We start from the raw sequence: 25,976 nt of genomic DNA, 5'->3' as shown, positions 1-25,976 counted from the left end.
CGGCGATGGCGTGGATGATGCCGTTGGCAGCGACGATGTCCCACTCCATGATCATCGAGTCATTGATCCCCTTGGCATCCTGCAGCACAGGACAGAGAGGATGGCACCCGGCCACACAGCCTCCCCGGTGTCCCCTGGCTCAAAGAGATGTGGGGGGAAACTTGGGGTTTTTTTTGATCTTTTTGGAGGTTAAACCGACCGAGTGCTCTGTGCTGTTGCCTGCGGGAAGGTCTGACACGTGAAGGTCGTATCCGGACTGGGACGGGATGATGGTGCCCGTTGTGAGGTTGAAGCTGAACAGTACGACATTGCTGGACGACACATGGAGCTTCAGTTCTTCTCCTGTCAGCGTCTGAAAAAGCAACAGGGAGCAGGGATAGGAAACAGCAGAGCTGGCTCTTGCCCCTCGCCTCCTGCTGTGTGCAGCCCCCACCCGGCCCACACCCAGGCCCTCTCCATGGCCACAAGACACACAGCTCACAGGCAAAATGACACAAAAGTACTACGCAGAGGGGGATTGCCATCCTTAAAAATAGTCAAAGCTCAGCTGGAGATGGCTCTGAGCAACCTGACCTAAATGGCTCGTCTCTGAGTGAGGGGTTGCACCAGAGCCCTCCAGCCATCCCTGCTGACCTAAATTCTTCCTCCTTCCCCAGACTATTTCACAGCACCATCATGCCAGCTTTGGCGGACTCCTGCTCTCCCCTGGTGCTCTGATAGTTCATTCCATGTGCCCTTGAGTGGCCGCTCATCCCTTACTTACTTCATTCTCTGTGAAGCCAGAATTCAGAGGGACAAAGAGAGTTTTGGGAGCAGAGTCATCAGACAAATAGATGAAAAACTCCAGTCCTTCTTCTGTATCATTGGCAAAATCAAGCAACATCTGGAAAACATGGAAGATCTTCCCCATCAGCACATGGCCGGCAGCTCAGTGCTGTTGCTTTCCCCAGCCCAGGAAACATCCCCCAGCTCCAGAAAGAAAATGCCTCTGTGTTTGTACCCTCCAGCCTGCAGGCAGACCAAGCCACTGCTTCTCCCTGTTACGGCTGATCCCTCCCTCTGCCTTGTTGCCAGCTGCCGCCGTACCGAAGAACCAGGAAAGCATCACTTACAGAATAGAAGGCGGAGAAGCGAGCGTTGTCTGCAAGCACGTCGGGCAGTTTGCCACTGCACCAATACCCGTCTCCCACGAACCCGTCACGGCAGGTGCAAGTCAGATCTGCAAAGGAACATCGGGATGTGACTTGACTCACCAGCAGTGGCTACATGGACCACTTGTCCCTTCACTTCTGGATGCCCCACAGCATGTTCTCTCCTGACACAGGCAAGGGGAGAGGGGGATGTGCCCACCTGCCCATGCCTCCTGCTCTGAGGGCAGTTCTCTGTCCTGACACGCCTCTTGTGCCCAACAGGACTGTCCTCAGGAAACGTGCTCGCGCCACTCACCCTTCTCCCGGTAGCAGAACGCGTCCCAGGTCTCGCTCAGGTTGCTTCGGGAGCCGTAGTCCACAATGCCCACTCGGTTAGCCCCACAGCTGGGGTTGGGGTAGGCCGTGGGGTATCCCGCTGTGCCATTGTCCAGCCAGCCCACCAAGCACAAGTGGAATCCCATCTACCAGAGGAAAATGAATTATTAGATTAAAAATAATACCTCTGGCCTGCCTTGGTTTCCTGCCTTGATGCACATTCCTGTTGTGCAGCCTTATGCTGCTTTCCCCCAACACCTCGAGGGCTGGGCGCTGCCAGAGGTCTCATCCCAACGTGACTGGTGAGACCCACCAGCCCTCCTGTTTCATGGCTGAAGATGAAGCAAATGGCCTGGCCAGCTGCCCACCCACACGTCAGAGGCTCACAACCTCCAGACGGGGCCCAGGGGGAGGCAGTGCATGTCCCATGTCCCCACCCCACGAGGTGACAGAGGTGGCTCCTGCCCAGCCTCTGCGTCCCTGCCCTGACCTGCTGTGCTGCCGAGAGCTGTCGGAAAGTGGCCAGGGAAGCACCTTCTGCAGCACAGGCTGCCCGAGCCTGCTCATAAGTGAAGTCGTACTTTTTTCGGGGTGACTGCAGATGAAACACGCCCATAGTCTTATCTGCAAAATACCAAGGCCAGGGAGCATCAGTACAGTTCAGAGAGCGAGCAGTGTCCCCGGGGCAGTCGCGTGGGTCCCCTGTGTGAGCACAGACAGCACTGCTAATGGAGGGTGCTCTGCGCTGCGCGGGAGGGGTGGGATGTGGACAAGTGAGGGCGAGGTGGGGTGCAGCGTGGCTTCCTCTGAGCTTCTCGCCTTCCACAAGGGAGTCAGCACTCACTGGTGGGGTAATCCCACCAGAGGCCATCTCACGCGTCACACAGGAGCAGACAAGGATGGCTCATCCTCCCCTGTATGACACGTAGGGGAAAAGTGGAATGTGAAAACCAGACCAAGATACAGAGATGAGTCCCCGGCCCCTTGGCCATCCCACCCTCCAGCTGGTCCCAAGGGTGCCCCAGCCAGAAGGGGAAGGACGAGGGAGTGTGACCCCTCCATGGAACATCACCCTGGCACCATTAAGCACACTCACCATGGAAGTGCAGGTCGGTGCAAATGGCCTCCCGATGGCACTGCCCGTTGTCTTCCAGGCACCGGTCAGTGGGGGGCACAGCCTCTTCCAGGCACTGGATCCCATCACCGACATAGCCCCGCTTGCACTCGCAGCGCCGCTCGTTCTGCAGCACAGAGGAAGGATGGCATTTGTGTGAGTGCAAATCCCACTGGGGATCCTTGTATCCCTGTGAAGATGGGGATGAGCCTTCAGAGTGCCTCCACAGCCCGCCGGGACTGTGATGGAGCTACGAAAGGCCACGTGGCCTCTGTCCTGTCCTGACCTCCACATGAAACAAAAAAATAACATTGAATCCTTGTCACATGCTGTTTGAAGGACAGCTGAGCTTCGAGGTATGTGGCTCATGGTTCTTGCACTGCATCATGTTCCCAGTCCCATCTTCTGGCCTGCAGCAAGCAGCTCTGGTTCCTCCACAAAAACAGCCAGCATCATCCTCAAAGGACCATCCTGGAGCCCCCAGAACAGCCCAGAAATGCCACAACTGACACAGTTTATGCCCCTTGGACAAAGGAATGAGGAAAAACGGCCTCAGCATAACAGGACTGTCACCACAGCCTGGCAGCAGGAGGGCATGGTCCCTGCCTGGCAGTAAGGACCTACAGGATGAGCACAATAGCTGGGGGACCGGAGAGGAGGGGCAGGCCTGGGGACACTGTCACATCACTGTCCTTCAGCATCCTGAAGCATCCCACAGCAGCCACCCGCGCTGTGCTCCGAGGCACGCAGGTCTCCCCACACCCAGGGGCTGCACTCACCGGCCCAGTGCTGATGCAGTTGGCGTGCTGGCTGCAATCCCCATTCCTGCCATCCGCACACCGGTCTATGGGGTCGCACACGTAGCCGTCACCTCCGTACCCAGGAGCACAGGCACAGGAGACGTTCACGCCAACCTGCGTGCACTGTGCGTGCCTGGCGCACCCGCCGTTGTCCTGGCTGCACATGTCAATCACTGCAGGGATACAAGGTTAACTAAAAAACCTTGCTGGGTGTCCTGGTGGTCTGTCTGTCCTGCCAGCCATCCCACAGATGTGGCCATCCGTGGAGCTGCTCAGGAGACAGTCACCTGTTGCCTTGCCCTGTTGTTCGCTTTCCCCTTCACTCACTGCCTCTCCACCCCAGCCTCTCGTGCCTCCCCCCCTACCTGAGCACATTCTCCCGTCTCCTTCGTAGTGTAAGTTGCATTCGCAGAGGTTGCCAGAGCGGCAGACGGCCTGGGGGTGGCACGGTGGAGAGCAGGTGGGTGTCATCACTGAAACCAGGACACAGACAGGTCAGAGCGATCTAAGGGCTGCAACATGGGCACAGCTGCCATCGCCTGCCTCTGCCCTGAGCCACCTGCCCCACGCTCCCCCCTCATTCCCCATGTGCTTTTCTGCAGATGCCTCACCCAAACCCAGAGGACCGTTACTTCTTCAGATAAGCCTCAGGCCTTCAGTTCAGCCTCAAGCTCTTCCTGAGCACCTCTGAGCTCAGGGACTTGTTCATGATCAGGTGCAGCTTTCCTCCTCCTCCTCACCACCCCAACCCTTGTGAAATTCAGCAGTACAGGCAGGATGAACCCCACCACTGAGAGCTCCTTTTTGGAGATATTTCTGAGTGGTTGCTTGCAGGATCCAGCTGCTGGAAAAGCAGCCACATGGCACCAAGTCGCAAAGAACAGCTGGCGTGGGGCTTGGCATCCCTCACCTAGCCTGGTTTCGCAGCGCGCTCCGGTCCAGCCCTCAGCACAGAAGCAGAAGCCATCACCATGCAGCCCTCCGTTGCACACACCATTCTCAGTACAGTTACACTCTGTGAGGAACAGGTAAAAACACAGTCACAGCATCTGCCTTGGTGGCAGTGAAAGGCCACGCTCAGGCCATGGGAGAGGCACATGGCAGAAATGTGGCTTGTGTGGGCAGTGCACGACCGCGGCACGACAGTATGCACACAGCCCTCCCTGTCACTGCCAGCCCTGGCCCCCGCCTCGGGCACCTTTCACGGCGGAGGGGAAGCTTCTCTGCACCCACAAACCCCCATCGTTGCCCTCCCCCGGGCATTTCCAGAGATGTGTTTTTCACTCCGAGTCCCTGCAGCCATACAGCCACCAAAAACATTCCTGGAGACACTGTAAGTCTCAGCTCGGGATGGGGGAACAGGGAGCTCCCTTTTCCTTCCCTTTGACCCACAGGCGCACAGGTCCCTGCCGAGCGTGGCCCAGGAGATGCTCTTTCTGTACAGGGTTCATCATGACTTGCAGATTTGTCCCCCAGCCCAAAATATGTCTTAACACTTTCTGCCAGGCTGGGGCTCTCAGCTGTGTGCGACAAACGAGGAGTGTTTGACGCTGGGGCCTTGGCACAGAAGAGAGGCCACCAGCAGCGTAGCTCCTGGCACATGCCACCAGCCTCCTCACACTACAGCTGGAGCAGTTTGAGAGGGCAGATGATGTTTGCCCAAACAGCTGTCCTGCCGAGAGCCCCTCGAGGGATGTCCCCAGCCCCAGAGGTTTGACCTCACCTTTACTGGGACTGATGCACACACGGCAGCACTGGTTCCTGTGTTGTGAGCTGCAGAGAGGTCAGCCCAGCACCCACCCCCTCTCCAAGGAGCACCACGTGTGGCAGCCACCTCCGCACGAGCCCTCCGCATTGCTGCCACCCCCCCGGCAGAAGCAGCCTCACCTCGGCAGTCTGGCCCATATCTTCCAGGAGCACACAGCTCGCAGCTTGTCCCAATGAAAGCCTGGCTGCAGTTGCATCTCCCCGAGCCACTGATTTTGTCGTCGCAAGTACCACGGTTACCGCACGGTGCCTCCAGCCCTCCCGGGCACGCTGCAAATGGGGCACCTTAGTGAGGCTGCAGTGACAAAGTGACTCTGTGCTGGAGGGAGCCTGATGCCACCTGAGCTGCCGCTTACAGGGTGCTTGGACCACAGAGCCCACTCGGCAGTCCTGGGAGTGAGGGATGGGGACATCCCATGACAATAAACCTTAGGAAGGGGGTCAAGAGAGACAAATTTGGCATGGCTTCCAGCCTGGGATGCCCCGCTCCTGCAGCGTGCTGAGCTGGTGGTGGCCCGCCCTGTGCTAACCTGGCAGCAGACTCATCCAAGGACGTGAAAGCGGCCCATGCACAAAGCACAGAGGGCAGATGTCGGGAAATGGTTGAGCACTGCCAACATGTAGGGGTGAATGACCTGTCTGACAGCCACCCCTCTCAGGGGGGCTCTCCATAGGGACACAGGTCTCTCCAGGGAAAGGGAATTCCCCGTTAAACAATCCACAGGCACTCCCAGGGGATCACTTCGATGGACTGGGGCTCCCTGCCTGGGGTTTTGCCCACCCTTCCTTGGAGAAGCCCATTCATAGACACCAGACACCTGTGCTGAATCAGAAATGCCACCTTCCCACAAGAGAAAGGGCCAGGGCGGGAAAGGGTCGTGCAGCTCCTTACCCTGACAGTCCCGGCCATAGTGGTTGGCACAGCACTGAGGGACCCACTGGGTGGAAACACAGCTCCTCCTGCAGCCTCGTTTCAGAGGCTCCCTGGAAGAGAAGCGTCTTCTGAGGGAGTCCCATGGGGAGGGTGGCCAAGACGGCCGCAACAGGGAGTTCCGGTGAAACAGGAAAGTGTTTCTCAGCAGCTGGTTTCCATAATAGTAGCAGCGCCTGGTTTCCCCCTGCAAGGAAACAGGCAAAACACAGAGTTTGCCACATTGGTCACTGACGTCTCACCTTGACTTTTCTAGTGCCACTCACTCAGTTTTATGACAAGTGACATGCAATGGGGCTGGTGACAGAGGGGTCACAGATGTGCCTCAGGGATGCACCAGAAGCCCAGCAGAGAGAGACGATGGGCAATGCAGTGACAAGGTACAACCTCGGGGAACAGCCACTGCCCCCAAGGCTGCTCACCATCTGATCCCTGGTTTAACTCCAGTGGCCAGGTTGAGCTCTTTTGCTATAAAGCACCCAGAGAAGCCTCCAGTGCTCCTGCAAGGGACCCCTGCAGTCACTGTCACCCATATAGGGACTGACCAAACACAGACCATTGAAGTCCCTGACCCCATGTCGCTCAGCCCAGCTCCTGCCCTATGGGACTGTCTGACTTGGGGCAAGGCATGGACAATGCAGCCGAGGCGAGGGACTTGCCACACGCAGCTGTGCCTTCATTTTGCTGCTAAAACATGCCCTCAGGGCACGTGAGTATTGTCATCAGCCCTGTAACAGGCCTCCCTGGTGACAAAGTTGTGAGCTTTACCCGTTGAACAGAGCCAGGAGGGCAGGGTGGCTCGAAGCCACAGAGTCCGCAGCTCTCCACAGATCCCTGTAGAGGGAAGAAAGAAACCCCACAACAACTCAATACATGCTTCTGCCTCCCTCAGCTGCTTGGAGCTTTGCCGAGGATGAGCAGCAAGCCCTCCCGACATCCCTCTTCCCAGGCTTGGGGCTCAGCAGATGGCACAGACCCTCACTGGCCTCATCGCAAGTGCTCACCTGCAGCTCAGCAAAGATGAACTCATCACACCGAGATCCCAGATCCGGTGGCTCCAACAGTCTGTCGATGCCATAAGCAATGCCCCCACTGAATTCCATGTGCCTCTGGATGATGGTGGCATCGCCGTTCCCCACCAGAAGCTCCCCCTGCCAGAGGAAGAAAGCAACTTGTGATCCTGGCACACCTTACATCTGGCTGCACCACCCAAAAGTTGCCCTTGTTGGCTGCCATGACGTCTCGATCACCCCAAGAACTCTACAAAATCTCTGTGCTTATGTCCTTGGCCAGCCTTCCTGATTGCCACTTCTCGTGGCCATCTCTCCTGAGAAATGGCCTCTGTAAAGGTCACGGCACCATGTGGTTGGCTTCACAACCTGGTCATCAGGAGGTGCATGTGCAGGTACCACACGTCTCTGCCCTTCCCTGCCAGCTGGCCGCAGGGTCTCGAGCCTCTCTCCAGGCTCACCTGTAGCCAGGGAAATGGGGTGTCTCAGCCTGCGACCACCCCAGCTCTGTGTTCACTTCCCGCTGGTGACCAGCACGAAGCACCAGTTGCCCTGTGGTTATTTCCAGGGACACTGGCTCAGTGGAGAGCAGAGCCCACCATCACCATCACTCACCATGTGGGTTTTGCTGCAGCTGAAGGAGACAAGGGAGCCATGCATGGTCCGTATGGATTCAACCTGGGGCACGTTACCAGCAACAATCTGAGAGGGAAAAAGGAGAATGTGAAGGGAGAAGAGGCAAAACTGGCAGTTCACACTTCTAACGGGATGGTGTCTGGTGAGGACAGGGTCAGTAGCCACAGTGAGGGGGGGTGTGACGTGGCAGCACATGAAGCTGGTGTGGGTGGAACAGTGTAACTATGCTGGGTTAGTCCCAGATCCCTGAACAGCAAGAGACCAGCGTGTGTAAGCAGAGCCTGGTTTTGCTCAGCCGGCCTCCTCCCTTGTTCAGCACCCCAATAGACAAGAGTCTGTCTGTGAGCCTTGAGCTGATGCTCTGGGGGTGACGTGGCCTCCCCAAGAAGCTGATGACAGAAGGTTTCAGCTCAGTCACGCTGCACCTGAGGTTCATGATGAAGAGGCAGTTACCTCAAATGCTCAAACAGCTTTGGGTCTTCTCAAGACAGCTAATATGCTGCACGTTCTACAGCAGCAAAGTACTTGCCAAGGTCCACTCTCATGTAACCATAGGCAGGTGGTGGCACCGCATGCGGCCTCAGGAGGTAGGAGCCTCTTTGTTGTCACGTGTACCTTTGTGTCCCTGATCATGTGTGCTTTGAGGTAGGAGGCCAGCACGTCCCGATGCTCTCTGCGGTACAGCCACTTCTGCCTTTTCTCTGATAGCGCATTAAACGCAGCATCTGTGGGCCACAGCATGGTGAAGGGTCTATGCCGGGGGTCACTGACCAGTGGAAGCAGCTCCGCATCCTGTCCGACGTAAGAAGGGATACAAAGCAAAAGCCACAAGCCAAAACTGAACGTGCACATGTACACACCACCTCCCCACAGAGCATCAGGAGTCAGGTCACTCACCTGCAACAGCTTGCTATAAATGGTGTACCCAAAGGCCTCTGCCACTTCCGTGATATTTCGCTGCAGAGGGAAGAAAGCAAACAATCGTCACTAAGAGGTCCCCATCCAGGACCTGTAGCAGTGATGCAAGGGAGAAACCAGACAGTTAACAACTACAGTAGCTAAACAGAACAAGTTTATCTCAGTCATCATCATACCCATGGATTTGGCCTGGCAAGTGCTGGCATTCAGCAGCTGCCGCTTTTCTGATTCACCCTGGGCAGATGCTGCTGTGGCAGGTGCTGGGATGAACCTCAGCACTCTGTTGTGCGCTACAGAAAACGTGTTATTTACTGCAAAATGCAGGATCTATTAGCTCCTAGCACTTGTTTGAGGAATACCAGAGAGACATTGGCAATCTCACACCGCAATCTGCTCCGCACTGGAAAAGGAGTGACGGTTGGCATGGGACACGATCCCCCTGCCTACATCCACTACTGTTGTTCCCTAGTGATGAATCACAGCTCCTTCTGTCCCAAATATTGCTACGCCACAAATGCTGTCACCTTCACAAGCCAAATTCGTGTCCTCAGACATGCCCTGCACATCTGGGAACAGGGAGGAAGAGCACCCCACGCGGCCCTGGGCAGAGGGTGTGGGCAGAAAGCCTGGTCAGGGACAGCACTGGCGGAGCTGCTGGGAGAAAAATCCAAACCCTGTCCTCTCCACAGCAGTTATCAGGGCAAAGTCACTCACCTGTGACATCTTTGAGGAAATGTTACGGCCCACCAGGTCACTTGGGATGAGGATCTTGTTGATGAAATGAATGACCCCATTCACACCGATGATGTCACTCATGACCACTTTGGCATCCTCATTGAGATAGATGCTATTCTGAGAGAGAAGGGATGCGATGAGGTGTTCCCACCCACAGCACTGCCTATAAGCCATCTGTGGGCCCTAAGCAAGTCACTTGCCATGATCACAGTTAGACCTTCAAATGACAGTGAAAGTGACATTCTGACAAGTGGAACAGGGAAGGGAACTGTAGCAGAGAACTACCTCTTTCACGGTGATCTTTATTTTGTGGCCAGATAAAGATGTAAGGGACTCCTGGGATTCCAGGTCACTGGACAGCAATTTCTGGCAACCCATCATGTGGTGGCGAAGCAGGTCTCGGAGGAGACCTCTGCTCCTCCACTCCTCAAACTACAGAGAAAAAACAAGAATGAAATCACACTGGAGGCACTCTGCCTTGTGGGGTGGTCCCCAGACCCAATGAGGAGACCTGGATTGCCCAAGCCCCCTCTGACCCATCCGTGCAGGAAAGCCAGTCCCCCCAAAATTCAGTGAATGCACAAAACCATTTGAGAGCTTTGGGAAATTGCATCCAGCTTGACAAACCCAGCATTCAGGTCCCTTGAAGGAGGACAAACAATGACACCGGCCTTGAGGAAGTGACACCTGGGATATGTGGTCATTGGGAATGGTCCCTTTACTGGGTGGATGGGGGGACCCGTGGTTGGGACTAGCAGTGTGAAGCTGCACAACAGGACTTGTGAGTGATGGTATTAGGATCTTCCATTACACTGACACCAGAGAGCTGTTGTCAAGAGCCTGTCTGGTTCACTGGGTCATGAGTAAGGATCTCTCCTCCCTCATGTCTCCACTTGCCCCAGACATCCCACTTATTGGGACTAGAACAAAGGGATCAATGGAGGCAGAATGGCAGGGCCTGCGGCACAGAGCAGGAATAAGAGTTCTTCATCATAGATGCTGTGAAGCCTTGCTGTTACCAGCCCCTAACAGCCATGGAAACAAAAGCCACCATGCATCACTGATTTGGCACAGTGCCTATGAGGACCAGGAGGCAGTGGTTCCAGGAAGGGTCTCCTTACAACAGGAGCCATGTCCACCCCTGCCCAGGTGGTCTCTGCAGTGAGCCAGCCTCCAAACCTCTCCTCTTACACTGATGGAGAATGGAGAATGCCTTTAACCCTCTGCAGTGCAGCCTCTTTGCTTCAATTCACTGGGCAGAACAGCCCCAGAGGGGATATTGCCACGACTGGGGTGTGCCAAACACCTGACAGGGATTGGGATGGGAGAACACTTACCGTTGTGGTGTTTCCTATGAAATCTGTCCGTGGGACAAAGACAGTGAAAGGCCCTGCCCCACTGAGCTCCTTGATGTTTTCTGCCTGTGGTAGAAGAGCATTTGTGGGAAGGGAAACAGAAAACATGGTTCCAGTTAGCAAGACCCTTTGCAGAAAACCGTAAGTGGGATTTACTATACAGAGCCAAGGACAAAGCTGTTTGTCACCAACCAGTATCATCTTAAAGAACACAGATGCATCTTCAGTCCTTCCGAGCTCCTTAAACAAAGAGAAACAGCTGATGTTAGGAGAGTCCCTTCCACTTGTCCTTACCACCCAGAACAGTGACCTGCTCCTTCCACTCCCCCACCCCAGTGAGAGACTGGTTCTGACACACCATAGTGATCTTTCCCTCCCTCCTTCACCAGCACTGCAGGCATGGATGACATGGAAGTTACAAAGCAGGCAGTGACCTCTGCCTGGACCACCGAGGGAGTGGTTTGCTGTAGGAAAGGGGGCCCAGACACAAAAGCTGCTGTGGATGCTTCTCACCTGATACACTTTGCCATGGCAGGTGAAGCCATCTCCGATACTGTGCCAAGCGCAGGTGCAGTTTCGAGTGCCAGGGCCTGTGTACTTGCAGAGCCCAAAGGGACTACAGCCTCCATTGTTCTAGCAAGAAAAGCAGAAGTCTTGCATGCAGGGGCACCACCAACAATTTGAATGGCCACTTGCATGAGGGAGCTGCTAACTATGTCCAGCCCAGTGGAAAGGAAACCATTCCTCCCATCTGTCTAGTGCCTCTAGAAAACCTCACCCAAATCCTCAAGGGCTTTTCAGCACCAAATCCTCCCACAAAACAAGACTTTTGCACCTTACTTTGGAACTCACATGATGACAAAATCATACTATGATTCAGAGAGAGACATTGACATGGCAGTGATGCTGTGAGCACAGATGACTTTTAAGCTTTTGAACATGTTCCACACAAAATAGATGCAGAGAAACAAGACCACTTGCTTCCAAGCCAATGTCACTGTTTCCACACTGGCTTCTCCCACAAGAGGGAATGCCAGCTGGCCTCTTGCAGGTCATTTCGAGAGGCAATGGAAATGGAATGCACCAGGAAATCCCTTAGGTAGCTCTGAACAAGCAGGTTAACCCAGTCCTTGCTGTTAGCTGTTGGGTGAAAGGGACGCTTCAGGGCTGTGGCCTTCAGCCCTGGTAATAGCAAAATGCAGACATACCTGTTCACACAAGTTGATGGGGTTGCACCGGCTCACGCCATCCCCACTGTAACCAGGAAGACAGTTGCAGGCAACCTGGAAGGAAAACAGATGCTCAGTCTGAAACCTGAACCCAACAAAGGAAAACACATGATGGCTGATCTGGATGGAAGGCATGTGGTACAGCATCCATCACTACATACATGAATAACCATACTTGTGTCAACAACAAATATAACCCGAGACTGTGTGCAGCCTCTGGCCAACAGAAGGCATCTGCTTTCAAGGAAGTGGCAATCTTTCCATGCCTTTGCCAGGCAGCTTTTCTATGTGGAAGGTAATAAGCACAAGGCAGTGCACTGCCATTGAAAGGATTGCCTTTGAGAGAGCTATACAGCTGTGACCCTCTCCATAGTAATGTGGCCCTGACATCCATCTTACATACTCACTTTCCTTGGGCCTGTTTTAACACACTCCGCGTTGGTGTGGCAGCCCCCGTTGCTCTCCAGACAGAGATCAATTTCTGCAACAAAACAATAAGGGCACATTATTGCTGAGGGCTGCTCAAGACAGCCAGGAATTGGTGACACAAAGTGGTCTTGGGAAAGTGATAGGGAGGACCTTCCCAGCTTGGGAAACATTTTGATGGAAAAGTGACTTGTGATAGCAAAGGAATAGGGTACAAATGCAAGTTGCAAGTTCTGGTTCTACTCCTGCCACATATGGGCCTCTGATTTGTGATAAATCTGCCCACAGAAAATCCCATCCCTGTCTGAGTGTGCTTTAAACGGTATGAGAGGACTGGGCTCTCCCACAGCTGCATCTTCACCGCAGAGCACCACCGTAGCAGACTGCCCTCTCTCCCTGTCTCTGGACCTATCCACCACATGCATCAGGGCAAGAAACCCTCTCAGGGCTCTTTTGGTTTGAGACCAAAACACTGGTCTGAGGCCATTCAGACAGATAGGTGCCAAGGGCAGCATGGGCTCTCTGCCCAGTTTCAGGTGGCACTGTGGTGGGACAGTGATGACTACTTCATCAATCATGACTTGGGAGAATGCTGAGCACATACCTACAGGTATGTATGTACGCACGTACACATATGTGTGCATACACCTTGACAAAAAGCAGAGACAGCTGAATCAAGATCAGCCAGCAATTACTTGCTTTGAAATAAACACTGCATGAAAAAAGTGAAAGGAGAATTGAGTTATTCATCACTTTAACCTGAAATTTTAATGTTTTTAGTCTGAAATTCCCCTTTGCATGGATGATGCCTTGCTGCTGTCACCAAAACATGCACTGAGCACTCACCCATGCAGAGTGTCCCATCTCCAGCGTAGCCTTCCTTACAAACACAGGTTCTCTCCCCTGGGGACACCTTGGTACACACAGCGTGTATGGAGCAGCCCCCGTGGTCAATAATGCAGGGATCTATTTCTGTGACCACAAACAAGAGAAGCAGAATCATCTCAGAGCATCTAGGAAAGATGAACTGTGACAGAATGATCACCCATCTTAACAAAAATCACATCTTATTAAAATCCCTTTGCTTCTCGATGAAACTGCAGGTCCTTTAAAGGCATGGGGCCTCATACAGATCTGAGAGAGACCAGTCCAAAAGTCATGCTGAGCTTAAGTAACCCCCAGATTGGACCAAGTGTTTCCATCACAGCGTTTGCTCACTGAGGACTAATGGTTAGGTGGGAAAAAAAATATTTCCCTTCACAATGTAAATTTATGGGGTTTTTTTCTCCCCCCCCCCCCAATCATTTTCAAACTCAGGCAATACTGAAAAGAAACTGATATCCATCAGTGTTTTGACTGTTACAATTTTATCACACCGAGTGTTTTTTCTTGTCTGTTTGCTTTTGACATAAATCAGGTTTGTATGTAGCTCCAGAGCAGTATCCTGAAATCCTACCTAATTTTGGCACAACTGCTGCACTGCTTCTACCCAATTTTGTCATGGCCAGCAAATAGGAGGAGCACAAAATTCCAGGGAATGGAAGCACCCATATTGCAGGGATTCATGGCCCAAATTGTTATATCTTTGCCACCATTGCTGTGATATCAGAAGTAATACAACCCCTTCACGTGCATCTGTCTCCACGAGCTATAAGAACTGCCTTGCTACCCTTGCCTGCCTTTTTATCCCTCTCTTGCAGGCTCTAGCAACATCAAGAGCATCCCATGTAAAGCTGTGGACTGGAAAACCTCTCTACCAAAGCACAGCAGAGTTCATGGTGGATGGCTGAGAGGAAAAGGATTTGAATGATCTTTCCCCTGGCAACATCATGCCATTTATTTCACAAACAAGCCCCTTGTCTTTGCATAGCCTCAAGAGGTGTTGGCAAGCCTGGAATCTTGCCGGACATACCTGAGCAATGGGTCCCATTCCCTGTGTATCCAGCAGAGCAGGAGCACGTAGGTGGGGAATCTGCGGAACTGTTGAGGCAGCTGAAACAAGAAAGGCATAAAAAAATCACTGATGACACCTCCTGATTTGGTCGGCCAGTGAGAAACACTATACAAGTCTGGCATGTGGAAGTTAGAGTCCACGCTGACCACAGGAGGAACATTCCTGAAGCCACTGTATATTTCTTTACAGCACCAAATACTCAAGTCAGACTGGCCAGGGAGCTGGCACCCAGGCACAGGCTTCACACCTCGCGCAGTGTGCCTTCAACATGTCCATGTGCTTCTGCAAGGTACATGGAGATGGCCAGGTCCCGGAACCACAAAATAGGAGACCAGATAATGAATGGAGAAGGTAGCAAGAGGGAGTCATCACAGCCCATAAACTATTTAATTTAATTCCTTGGTGGAGGCAGGCAAGGCAGAAAGGGCTTGTCAGTGGCTGTTTGATTTGCTCCATGAATAAGACAGGACTTGGCGTATCTTGGAGTCTCTGCTTTCTCCCATCCACACTTGCAGAAGGAACTCGGAAGGAATTTGTGCTCAAACAGAAAAAATCCTCCGGGAAAGCGGATGCAGCTTAGCACCAAAGAGAGTTCCCAGGATGGAACTGACATTTATGCACCTTTAATGAGCAGGCATCTCCTCCCAGCCCTCTGTGAAGCCCTAAACGCAGAATCACCTCTATGTAAAACGCACACAAGCACACATGGCGCTCTCAGAATGACCCAGCGCCTTGTCTGTACTTACTTGGCCATTTGATGGCAAGTGTTATTGCATAAGTCAATCTCAATTCCTGCAAGAGAAAACACAAACATGACTCGGCATTTTCAATTTAGCACTTTCTGGGGACATTTCTGCCATCTAGAGCAAACAGCCTCACTGCCACACTGCTGGTTCCCTGACTGATGGTGGGACACAACAGCAGTTATGCTAACTCTCACATCCTACATGGCAGCAGAAAAACCTCATGGTTTTTATCTTGTGGCATTTTACAATGGAGTGAATGAAATGTTCTCTTAGGTAACAGTTCAACTTGATCCTACCTGCATGGCCTCCACATTGCTAGGAACAAAACAAGGACTGAAACCTCATTAATCCAGACATACAGGGCCATTTCACTTTGCCCTATTTGAAGCAAAAAGATAAACTTGCTTCATGCTTTACATTTGCACTAGACAGGACAGCTCCACTCAATTTCCATTTCTAAATGTCCTCAAAACGCTTCACTACAAAATCAATCTTTGTGTGCGAACCTTTAAAATGCCAAATTATTTAGGAGCTCATGCTCCCTCCCACCTCAATGGTAATCATAATCCCAAATCTCAGGAACAACTCTCTTCAACTTATTACTTTAACACACAACCACAAATTAATTGAGAACTGCACATCACGGCATGAGGTCACCTAAATCAACAGATCTTGTGAGCAGAAAAAGCAACTCAGCAGCCACCCTGGGGGCCCGTTTGGAGGCTTCAAATCAAGCCCTGCCACCTTCTTCGGCAAGTAACAGGAGTCATGGTCAACCCAGCCTGGCTGGGAGCTGCCGTCTCTCTCCCAGGGTGAGGAACTGTTCTTGAGGTGCCTCAAATCTCAGTGGGGACAGAAGCAGGTGATGTGCTTTTCCCTACGTGAATTTCACCCAAATAACTCCAGGGCTCATGTACTGCTGGGGAAGTCACACCACAAATGCAGCTCATGTGCAGGAATGAGCTAGCTCAGCCTGATAAGCTTTCTGGGGAATGCAAAGCACATGCAACTGTGGTCACCTTGCTCAGCTAACACAGGTGTCTCTGCCAAAAAGGCGGTATTACACCATGGGCCTTTTCACACTCACTTTCTTGGCAGGTAGGGCCCTTCCATCCTGGGAAACACTCGCAGCTCCCATCCCCTTGCAGCCCGTCGTTACATATGCCGTTGTCGCAGGCACATTCTGTAGGGGAAATATAAACACTCATCACTGTTGGACCAACCAGGTCTCACAGGCAGGGTCTCTCTGCCATTTCGCTTGCTGCTCTGTTCCTCATCCAATGCATCAAGCTGCCATAAAGAAAATGTCACAGGAGTATCTCCTCTTGTTCCCTCGCTACCAGCCAAAAAGCCCAGGAACAGACCACCCACCTCTACCTTCTATAGTTCAGGTGGCAGCAGGATGAGTGGCATAGTACAGTCAGTCATGCCTTGGTTTGAGGATGAAAAATGGGGCCACTCCTCTGGCTGACCACAAGCGCTTACTCCCACTGTCCCTCTCTCGGTGGCCTGCCAGCTGTTTGCCTGTCTCAGAGGTCTTGGGACATTTCTTCCCTCCTGTCACCCCTTCTGAGAGCTGAGACATGGCCACTTTCCTCCCCTTGCAAGCAGGATGGTAGAGACGAGCTGCAATAGCCATCGGTGTCACCTGATTTGCAGTCAGCTCCGTATCGGCCCACTTCACACATTTCGCAGGCAGTGCCATGGAAACCCTCCAGGCATCGGCACTCTCCGCTGCCCTCGATGCCGTCCTGGCATTCCCCATTCCTGGAGCACCACTCGCCTGGCTTCCCTGGGCACATCTCGCACATGTGTCCGTAGTAGCCTGGGCAGCAGACGGACCTCTGGGGAACCAACAAGAACAGGTTGGGGTGAGGCATCTTGTGCAGCACAGACAAGGTACAGCCTTACTGGGCCAGCTGCTCCCCTCCCTTCACTGTGGGACAGCCATCATTTCTGACAACACTTGAAAGGACCAGATGGGCACAGTCAGGACAGAGTGAGCCCCCAGAATGAGGTGCTCTGTTGCCCAGAGCCTCATGTAAAGGTCTGCACTGACACTTGAACAACACTGGCCATTTCATGACGCAAATGTTCAGTCCTGTGCCCATCCAGCCTACCTCCTGCCTGTGTCCCACCAGTGAGAGACACTGTTGGGCAGAGAAAGGCTCTGCCAGAAGGTGATCTGGTTCAGAAGCCTGTTTTAACTGCTCTCATTTCTTTCTGCATCTACCTACAGAGGGAGGTAACCACAATGGGACCAAGTTGGACAATACACATGAAGAGAAACATCATTCAACAAAGAAAGGCAGAAGTGCCCAGTGAGGTACAATTGCTGACTGAAGCTTTGCCTGTGAGTACCATATGTCCAACAGCCTCTCTCCCTTCTCTTCAATCTCCCATTCCCACCAAACTTTCCAGGGAGATGCTTCAATACCTGTAAGAGCTCAAATTTACACAAATCTTTCTATTACCATTTCCTCTTCAATTGTTTTCTGCCAGACACACATTTTTGCAAAACTGGTGAGGGCCATAATAGCTACAAGACCTTCTGCTCCTCGCTTTGGTTCGACTTCAGTTAGTCATCAGTTATTCGGGAAGGCACATGTACAAGCAAAATACCATCATTCATGCCTCATTTCCTTAGGAAACCAGACTACAAACATTCAAATCCTTCTCTTCCTCTGCAGGACAAAACCCAGAGTAACAATACCAAAGCAGCAGATGACAATCCATCACTGTGCAGACATTTCCGCAGGTTTGTTTTTTCTCCAGTGCCCTCTATCTCCAGGATGGAGAGTGACTCCCAGACGAGCACAGCCTCAGCTACGCAATGGCACAAGTGCAGCCAGGACTTCAGCACAGGCTGTATTTCCATGGCTGTACTTCTAATACTCATCTTGCTTTTGTCAAAATGAATCCAAGGCAAATGTTTTTTCTTACCAGAGAAACTTTTGCACAGGTGAAGTGGCAGCCAAGTATTCCTGTATCCCCAGAACGTAATTCACACCGAGCAAGATTCTTGCTGCCTGGCAATTCCTGCAGGTATAATTAACATAGATACAGACAGAAGACACTACAATATTTAGACAGATAGTGCACTTTGGCACATGTGGCAGTGTTCTTGTCTAACAGAGGAATAATGCTTTTCATCCTACAGGAACAGCCCTAAAAATCTGGACTTTGGAGCTGTGACCAATGAGCCTTCTCTAGATGTGAGGTCATCACACATAGACTATTTTGTTACTTGCCAAATTCATGGTATACATGTCAGTATGAATGCTGAGAAAAAGTAATTGGAAAATGTTTGCATAAAGTAATGAAGCCTAAGGAGCCAGATGCGGCTGCTAGGCAATTCACAGTCAGCATGGAGATGAAATGTTTAGTTGTTTTCCTCTCTGGAAACGTTTGTCACTCACTCACAAACAAGCTGCAGGCACAACCAGCCCATATGTGTGAACAAATCAACGGTCTGGGCTGGGAGATCACTACTGGCACCCCTAAACTGTCTTTTCTTGGTGATAACATCAGAAAAGATCAAAAAAGACATCTCTTTTTCCCCCTGAGAGGGGAAACTCCTCACACTGCATGCTAGAAAGGGCTCCTAAAATTCAGGCAAAGCCAGATGCTAGCTCTGTAAGGAGCCTCATGGTTTCTGTTTTTCCTGCGTAAACCTCCCTCGGTGTCTGCTTTCTCTAACAAACCCTGCTAATGAATAGAGGATTCAAGGCCACATTTTTTTCAGGTATCGAGATAACATCTATAGAGCAATAAAAGGACATCAAAGCACTATCTGCAAATAATCTGTGAGATGTCACATGAATCAGAGACTCACCACAAGAACTGATCCAGGAGGACACTTGATCCCCTTCTCACACTTGCCGCATCTTGACTAGGGCACAGAGAACAGGACAAGTCACACATGTGCCCTCTACCCACTTCACACCAAGACACTAATCTTGAATTACAAATGGTGCTGTACAGGCTGCTGGCTGGGACAAAGACAAAGATCTATTTATCTCCATGTCTCAAAACACCAAAAGAAGAAAAACCATGATGCATGGACTCTCAAGTCCTGGCTGCTATCAAAGGCTTCACACAAGGTCCTATTCCTGCGCTCCAGCGGTGTACACAAGGTCTTATTTCTGCACTCCAGAGACCGTACCACAAAACAAACCAGAAGAGATCCCACGTTACACCTCTTCTGACTCTCTGAGCTGGGGTAGGGCTTTCTGCAGGCCTGGAGTTCCTTCGCACAAGGCTGCAAATACTTTTTTTTCCGGTCTGTAAGAGGGCAGGCCTGCCTCACTCTGACCCTGCAATCTTCAGTTGGCCATGGGTCAGAAGATACATGCGGGCTGGACTTTAGCATGACTCCCACACAGACCACAGCATTTCCTAGGGGGGCTTGTGGTCATGCCATGCAAGAATTTGGCTCAATTTTACTTGCACAGCTGAGTATCTGGGAGTGCCTGCACCAGCCTGCCCAGCAAGTGAACTGAATGTGATTTGCAGGGGAGCTACATACAGCACAGGAGCTGCAGATCTGCTGCATAAGTACGGAGTGTGAGGCTCTGCCAAGCCTCCCTGATGTCCCGTTTCACATGAGGCTCACCTGGAGTCAGATCACAAGCTACTGCCTCATCCATGTGTAGGATCTGTAGGTCTTCTGCTATTCATCGGTTTGGTTGTGCAGGAGGAGAAACCCTGTTAAATGGTGGTGAGCTCCCTGGCAATAATCGTTACCTTTTGTATGGTGGTGGTATTGGCTGTGCAACGATTCTTCTGTATCTGGAGGACCTGTGAAACCCCGATCAACATGCCATTCTTTGTCTCCAGAAATTTTCCATCCAAAGGAATATTATTGACAAACTTCTGCAAAGGAGAAGGAAAAGGCTGAGACAATAACCTTCAACTCCTTTTGCATGGATTGCTTGACAGCTGTCAGCCAGCCCCAGTAGGCAAACTGTACGGGTGTCCAAAACAGACGTGGGTGTATCCAGCCACTAGCCTTAGAAAGTGATAGGTTTAGTCAGATCCTCAAATGGCAGAACAGTCTTCCCTCCTTACCTCGGTGCTGTTTTGATAAAACATTAGCCAGTAGGAGAGCCCTAACATGCTGTTCTTATGGATTCCACTTCTCAAGTCCATGGGCAAGAGCTTCTCTCCCAGTACAATGTGGTACTGCACTGTCTCATTGTCCTAAATAAAAATAAAAATTAAAAAAAAAAATTAGGACTCTTCTGACTTCCTAGACTACAATTCAGTCAGAGGTATGGCACAAGAAGAGTTCCTAAGCAATCTTTAACAGTTAATTAAGCCCACAGAGCCTAGTAACTATCATGACTGATCACACCTGATGACTCTGTTACTGGATGAAGTAATATATGTTTTTTGGAACCTTTCAGAAGGTTCAAAACTGCCACAGATATGCCACAGGAGCCAGAAAAGGGAACATGTTGTGCCATCTATCCACATTAAAATCTGCTCAGAAATTTGCATTTGGAATCCTAATATTCTTTACAGATCCTGTTGCAACACCCCAGGAAACCCTCTGTTCTGCCACATTTCTCCTAGCTTTTAACACCAGATACGCTTCTGCTCTCCACGTTCAAATCCACTGAACTCAGGCTTATGATCTGACAGTGTACATGTCCCTGCCCTTACCACAACACATATTCAAACTGTAAGCAAGCAGTGAGCTTACCAACTGTGTCACATTGGCAGCACGGCAGTACTCCTCAATGGAATTATTTCCAGGAACAAAAACTGTATATTTTTCAGAGGACTCGATTTTTCCAATGAGCTGGTATTGCTAAAAAATGTCCACACAGTAAAATTAGCAATTAGACTTGTACTCACTAAAAGCAAAACCAGACACAAAATCAATTACAAAGGCAAGAGCACTAGAGGAAATGCTTGAAAATGGGATATACAACTTCCACTCAGTCACACACTTGCTCCTCCTCCTGGGCTGACATAAGTGCAGCTTCTTGATTATGAACAAGCCTTCCTTGTTCATAGCACACCTCTAGGTTTCTCTGCCCTGTACTAGCACGACAGCACCTGCAGTAGATAATGTAATCTTTCACTGTAATAACATGCCAGTGATACAGAGATCTAACTTCAAATAACCCTTTGGCTGCTCAAAAGAGCTTTCCTAGAAGAGCACTCTGGAATGGTAGGAAACAAACTCTTTTCTCACCAGACAGTCCAAAATTTGGCCCACCAGTACAGGGTAAGTTGGGCATTTGCTCAAAAGACAGTTCTGACAACCACAACGGTGCTCATGTCAACTGCTTACCTGTAGCAAGTCCTTGAATGTGCTGAATGAGGCAACTGTCTCAAGCTGTTCCTGCAAGCCTGGAGGACCGGGTGGGATGTCTCCTGAAGGTGGCAACAAAACCTGTGGAAAAATCAAGTTCATAAGCAAGGTTGGGCAAGCGGCTCTGGGGAAAATCACACTGGACTTCTGCCCTGCTTGCAAGAAAGGCAATTAGAAATGGCCTCATTTTACACAATTCTGCAATAGCCTTAACTCTTCTTCTGTCAGCCAAGAGAAGAGGAACTCCCCTCCTGCTTGTCCCGGAGACAAATATTTTAAACATTAAACACTGCTGCACAGGAAACATCTGTCAGGACCTTGTGACAACCAGATATATTTTTGTCATCATATCCCTTACTAACCATGCAGACATGTATTCCTCCTTGGCCCCATCACAGATGCTGCAACACAAACCTGCTGCTACAACTGCAGCATTTCCCAGTATCACAAGTACCAACGTACCTTACTGAGGACATGAATAATGCCGTTGCTGGCAGGGATGTCGCTGATGACTACACTCGCATTCTGGATGGTTAATACCTGCAAAGTATCAGAGGGAGAAGCAAAAGGATTAGAAATTGTCAAGTTAAAAAAAATATATTATTCTTCCAAGGTTGCACACGAGTGATCTGGGTATAATTTTTAAAAGATGCCTGAGTTTGAGGGCATCAGTGTCCCAACCAGGCTCCCCACTGGATACAGCAGCTCTTAAGCAGTTTAATTTGGTCCTAGTACATGTGCGTTATGCAAGAAACCCTTACACCGCTCCTGGTGTTTATCTGCCATCTGGTCTGTGGGTTGAGAGTGGGTAATTCTGGCCTGTCGTACTTTTTGAGCTTTTCACCAGTGAAGACGCCTTCCAGAAAGTGAGCCCTGAAGGGAAAAGAGGCAGGTAAAGAAGATTAGGGTACTTTTGTAATAACACGGAGATAAGAGCACACCACCCAACCTTCACGTCTCTCACATGAAGATGTTAAGCATGTGGAGAGAACAATCGTGGGAATTACTTGTCCTGATGCCATCTGCATCTCCATGACAGGCAAAATCTCTCTCTGCAAATATATGAAAAATAAATCTTCTTCCCATAGCCAGTCATCTGTTATGTTTTAAATGCCTACTAGATTATTTCCTTGTTAGATATTTAATCATGCTTCTACATTTATCTCAAGATAACTATTGGTCTTGTACAAGCAGAAATCCATCTCATAGCCTTGTTACTGTTATTTGGCAATATAAAGCAAAAGCAGGAACCTCCTTGTACCTGACTAAAAACGGTAGCATGTATGGGGTCAACCAGAAATTCTTCTCAGTGTTGCTCAAGTTTTTGATAGCTGCTTCCGATGGCACCAGGACAGTGAGATTGGTTCCCGCTGGGATGCTGAAGAGAGATTTCTGTTGTCCAAAGCACAAAAATGAACAAATAAGACATGCTGGCACCACATCTATACCACAAAATATAATCAACAGTCATCCCATGTATATGCTCCAGCAGCACAGTAGGGTCTCCTGCGTGTGGCAGGTGAATGCTGTTGGCAATCAATGAATGCCACAGATGGTTGAGCCAAAACAGTTGACACCTGTTTGCCAAGGGGAAAACTGCTGCTTTAAGCCCTACTTTTGTACTTCAGTTAATTTTCAAACCCATTCAATCATATCCATAAATCCTTTCTGAACCCTCAACATCCATCCTGGGGGACAGACCAAGATTATTCCTGGCAAAGGCAATGTATGCAGTAGGACAGGTAAGCTAAAGCTCAGTTAGGTGCCGTACATCCTTGCATGCTTCCACAAACTCCACAGTCTGTGGAGTGTCTCTGTTATTGCCACACTGGAGAGAGGGAAGCAGTAACAAGAAAAGGAACAAACATACAGTCTGACTTCACAAAGCATGCTCTTCTGAAAAACAGATATTATAATGCTACCCCTTTTCTTTCCTTTTTGTGCTGTTTTATGATGGCCAGGAGTTACAGACGATGCAACCGTGAAAATTAAGTGTAACACAGCCCCAGCTTCTCCAGGGCTACAAACAAGGCCCCCAAAACACACAACGCTCCTCACTCTATCACAAACTCCAGAGCTTTTCTACACGCCTGCTCTGTAATGATTTCTCCTTCACTGTTGTTTTGTTTTTCTCTAATGAAAAAGATAAATGGAGTTGCTCTTTCTCTAGCAGCAGTGTTCACAGAGAATTCACTTCTACCAAACTTACCTGTGCGGGTATCCCACGGCTCTTCTTACCTTAAGCCAGTCGTAGAAGCCTGCGAAGTGTGAATTCCTGGCCAGCTCCTTCCAAAGAGAAACAACAGAAAGGTTACCCTTGCTGAGCACTGGGATTGCAGGGCTGGGAGACCCAGGGTGGAGGAAAGAAGCCCTTTGCAATATCAAATCTGGCAATAATGACTTAGACATTCCTCTCTCACAACCATTACAGGCACTGCGTATCATGGGAAGGGATGGGCACTCCCAAAATCACACTCCAGCCATTAAAAAAAAAAATGTTCCCAAAGAAACAAACTCTTTTCAACCCATCTGCAATCGCTCATGTTTACCAGGAACAGGGATTGAATCCACAATGGCCTTTGATATTTCTAGTGACAGAAAATGAGCCTAGCAGTTCTGACCTGAAAAACTTTCCAAACAACAACAAAAAAAAATGACTTATTGCACTGGACAGACAGGGGTGAAGCAGCTTAGAAATTACTGCCCATGGTTTCATGAATACACTGGCCTCGGCACCAGTTCTGTCTCTGTGGCCTTGGGCAGACACGTGCAGTGCTGTCAGGCTGGTGCTGGGAGAAGGAGTCAACTCAGGTAACAGAAAAGGAAAGCAAGAGCAGAGACATTTCTTTCCAGTGTCAAGAATACCTCAGATATTTGCTTTTTACTCACTTTTAGAATGTCCCCGTAGCATATCATGCCATCCCCCATGTAGCCCTGAGGGCAAGCGCAGGACCTCTCTCCTCCTCCAAGGGGTACACACATAGCCTACAAACACAAGAAAAGAAGAAACTAGAGAGCAAAGACAGGTTATACAGCGTTATACCTCTCTAGGAATTGAATTCTGGCCTTTCATGGCCTGGGCTAGAGAAGCATGCAGAAGCACCTTCCTCCTGTTGCCTTTAGGGTGACGCTGAATTTATACCTCATGCCGCAAAGCCTAGGTGATGGCTTTGGTTGTGTGAACTCACAAAAATCAGAGGATGTACCTGGGTAAATCCCAGACCAAATCTTTATAACAACACCTCAGTGGCAACCTAATAAGCTGATGTAATGTAAATCCTTGCAATTCTCTTGATGTCGTGGCTGAAAAACCTCTGTTAGGAAGCTGAGGAACCTCCACTGCCGTGCCAGCCTTGGGACAGCACTTTAGGTACTCACCAAGTCATGGCAGCCACCGTTGTCCATGAGGCATGGGTTGATTGCATCACAGTTGTAGCCATCACCAGCATAACCTCTCTTGCAGACACACTTGCTCTGCAAGAAAGAGACATTTCAATGTTATAGACCTATTGGAGCATCCTCATTTGCTACCCAAAAGAGGCTCAAGGGAGCAAAACCTATTCTTAATTTATTTTCTGAAGTTTTCTTCCTGGTCCCTCAAGACCAGGAAATGTGGAGATATTTCCTTAGCAGGGCATCATTCTCTACCACAGCATACACACTGCCTGATTACTCAAGCACATTGATCCCTTGCACTGCTTGGCTGTGGGAGGGTCACTTGAAGATGATGGCTTCCATCTTTATTTCCAGCTTTTCAGGGAATGACACAGACTTAGTGAATGGCAGAAAGAGAAGAAGGGTTAATTTCAAAGTTTCCTCCTTTCAAGATAGCTAGGAGACCACTTGCACATCTCACCTCACTAAAATCTGCTAAAGATTTGGCACCTTTTCTCAGCACATTGTCCAATGCTCCTCTGGCTCAGTGGGGAGAAACACTTTAAGAAGCAGCACCCCAAGAAGTGACTCCTGTGTGCCTTCCTCCTATCTCAAGATGCCCAACTGCTGGTCCAGCTCCCTCCACGGACTATCTGAACAGCTTCACCTGCTTTTCTGTATATTTTAGCATTGCCCAGAGACAATGCTGTGATCTGGAACAAGGAGAACACAGCAACTGATGCCTTATACCAAACCATATATGGTGTGTAGTCTCTTCCCTTTGCTGTGCAGAAGTTTCAGAGCAGAGCAGCAGCCTCAAACACATCAGTGCATCTCACTTCATGCAAACACACTGTGTGGTTTTAGCTGCAGCTGGTGTTTCTGGAAGCAAACAAGCAGGCTTTGCTGCTGACCAGCCCAATTTCTACCTCTGGCAATCTCACAGTGGCTTAGGAAATGTTAAGTCCACCACCAGACTGCTCAGCATCGATCATACCTGGCCGGGGCCGATATAAACACAGTCGGCGTTGATGTGACAGTTCCCTCTGCTCTCCAGCATGCAGTTGTCTATAGCCACGCAGGCCTTCCCGTCCCCGGTCCAGCCTGTGTTGCACTGGCAGGTGGCGGTGCCGGGGCCCGTACTGGTGCACAGGGCCTCCAGGAGAAGGGAAAGAAAAAGAATTACACT

General features: G+C 50.4%; 1 protein-coding gene across 1 annotated transcript in view; it reads right to left on the bottom strand.

Annotated features, from left to right (window-relative positions):
• Positions 1-199: 199 nt before the first annotated feature.
• The window catches only part of STAB1 (stabilin 1), a gene marked incomplete at its 3' end in the record, with an annotated part of 55,394 nt that continues 29,617 nt past the window's right edge, over positions 200-25,976 (bottom strand). The window contains exons 25-64 of the mRNA XM_010081036.1: positions 25,785-25,943; positions 24,791-24,886; positions 24,302-24,397; positions 23,651-23,698; positions 22,674-22,804; positions 22,174-22,285; positions 21,875-21,952; positions 21,392-21,493; positions 20,795-20,902; positions 20,158-20,289; positions 19,834-19,962; positions 18,923-18,979; positions 18,031-18,126; positions 16,736-16,931; positions 16,175-16,270; positions 15,088-15,133; positions 14,300-14,379; positions 13,234-13,359; positions 12,369-12,442; positions 11,941-12,015; positions 11,246-11,365; positions 10,715-10,798; positions 9,663-9,809; positions 9,357-9,494; positions 8,622-8,681; positions 8,340-8,516; positions 7,704-7,790; positions 7,083-7,229; positions 6,847-6,912; positions 6,040-6,265; positions 5,268-5,417; positions 4,291-4,395; positions 3,746-3,853; positions 3,360-3,553; positions 2,563-2,707; positions 1,957-2,090; positions 1,447-1,612; positions 1,113-1,219; positions 764-883; positions 200-352 (exon numbers count right to left, since the gene is read on the bottom strand). Of these exons, the coding sequence (XP_010079338.1) occupies positions 200-352; positions 764-883; positions 1,113-1,219; positions 1,447-1,612; positions 1,957-2,090; positions 2,563-2,707; positions 3,360-3,553; positions 3,746-3,853; positions 4,291-4,395; positions 5,268-5,417; positions 6,040-6,265; positions 6,847-6,912; positions 7,083-7,229; positions 7,704-7,790; positions 8,340-8,516; positions 8,622-8,681; positions 9,357-9,494; positions 9,663-9,809; positions 10,715-10,798; positions 11,246-11,365; positions 11,941-12,015; positions 12,369-12,442; positions 13,234-13,359; positions 14,300-14,379; positions 15,088-15,133; positions 16,175-16,270; positions 16,736-16,931; positions 18,031-18,126; positions 18,923-18,979; positions 19,834-19,962; positions 20,158-20,289; positions 20,795-20,902; positions 21,392-21,493; positions 21,875-21,952; positions 22,174-22,285; positions 22,674-22,804; positions 23,651-23,698; positions 24,302-24,397; positions 24,791-24,886; positions 25,785-25,943 (4,671 nt within the window). The remainder of the gene's footprint in view (positions 353-763; positions 884-1,112; positions 1,220-1,446; positions 1,613-1,956; positions 2,091-2,562; positions 2,708-3,359; positions 3,554-3,745; positions 3,854-4,290; positions 4,396-5,267; positions 5,418-6,039; positions 6,266-6,846; positions 6,913-7,082; positions 7,230-7,703; positions 7,791-8,339; positions 8,517-8,621; positions 8,682-9,356; positions 9,495-9,662; positions 9,810-10,714; positions 10,799-11,245; positions 11,366-11,940; positions 12,016-12,368; positions 12,443-13,233; positions 13,360-14,299; positions 14,380-15,087; positions 15,134-16,174; positions 16,271-16,735; positions 16,932-18,030; positions 18,127-18,922; positions 18,980-19,833; positions 19,963-20,157; positions 20,290-20,794; positions 20,903-21,391; positions 21,494-21,874; positions 21,953-22,173; positions 22,286-22,673; positions 22,805-23,650; positions 23,699-24,301; positions 24,398-24,790; positions 24,887-25,784; positions 25,944-25,976) is intronic.

The sequence above is a fragment of the Pterocles gutturalis genome, unplaced genomic scaffold (genome assembly GCF_000699245.1).
Source record: "Pterocles gutturalis isolate BGI_N339 unplaced genomic scaffold, ASM69924v1 scaffold3379, whole genome shotgun sequence".
NCBI classification, from domain to species: domain Eukaryota; kingdom Metazoa; phylum Chordata; class Aves; order Pterocliformes; family Pteroclidae; genus Pterocles; species Pterocles gutturalis.
The sequence above is the reverse complement of the archived record's forward strand: the minus strand, read 5'-3'. Positions and strand labels throughout refer to the sequence as shown.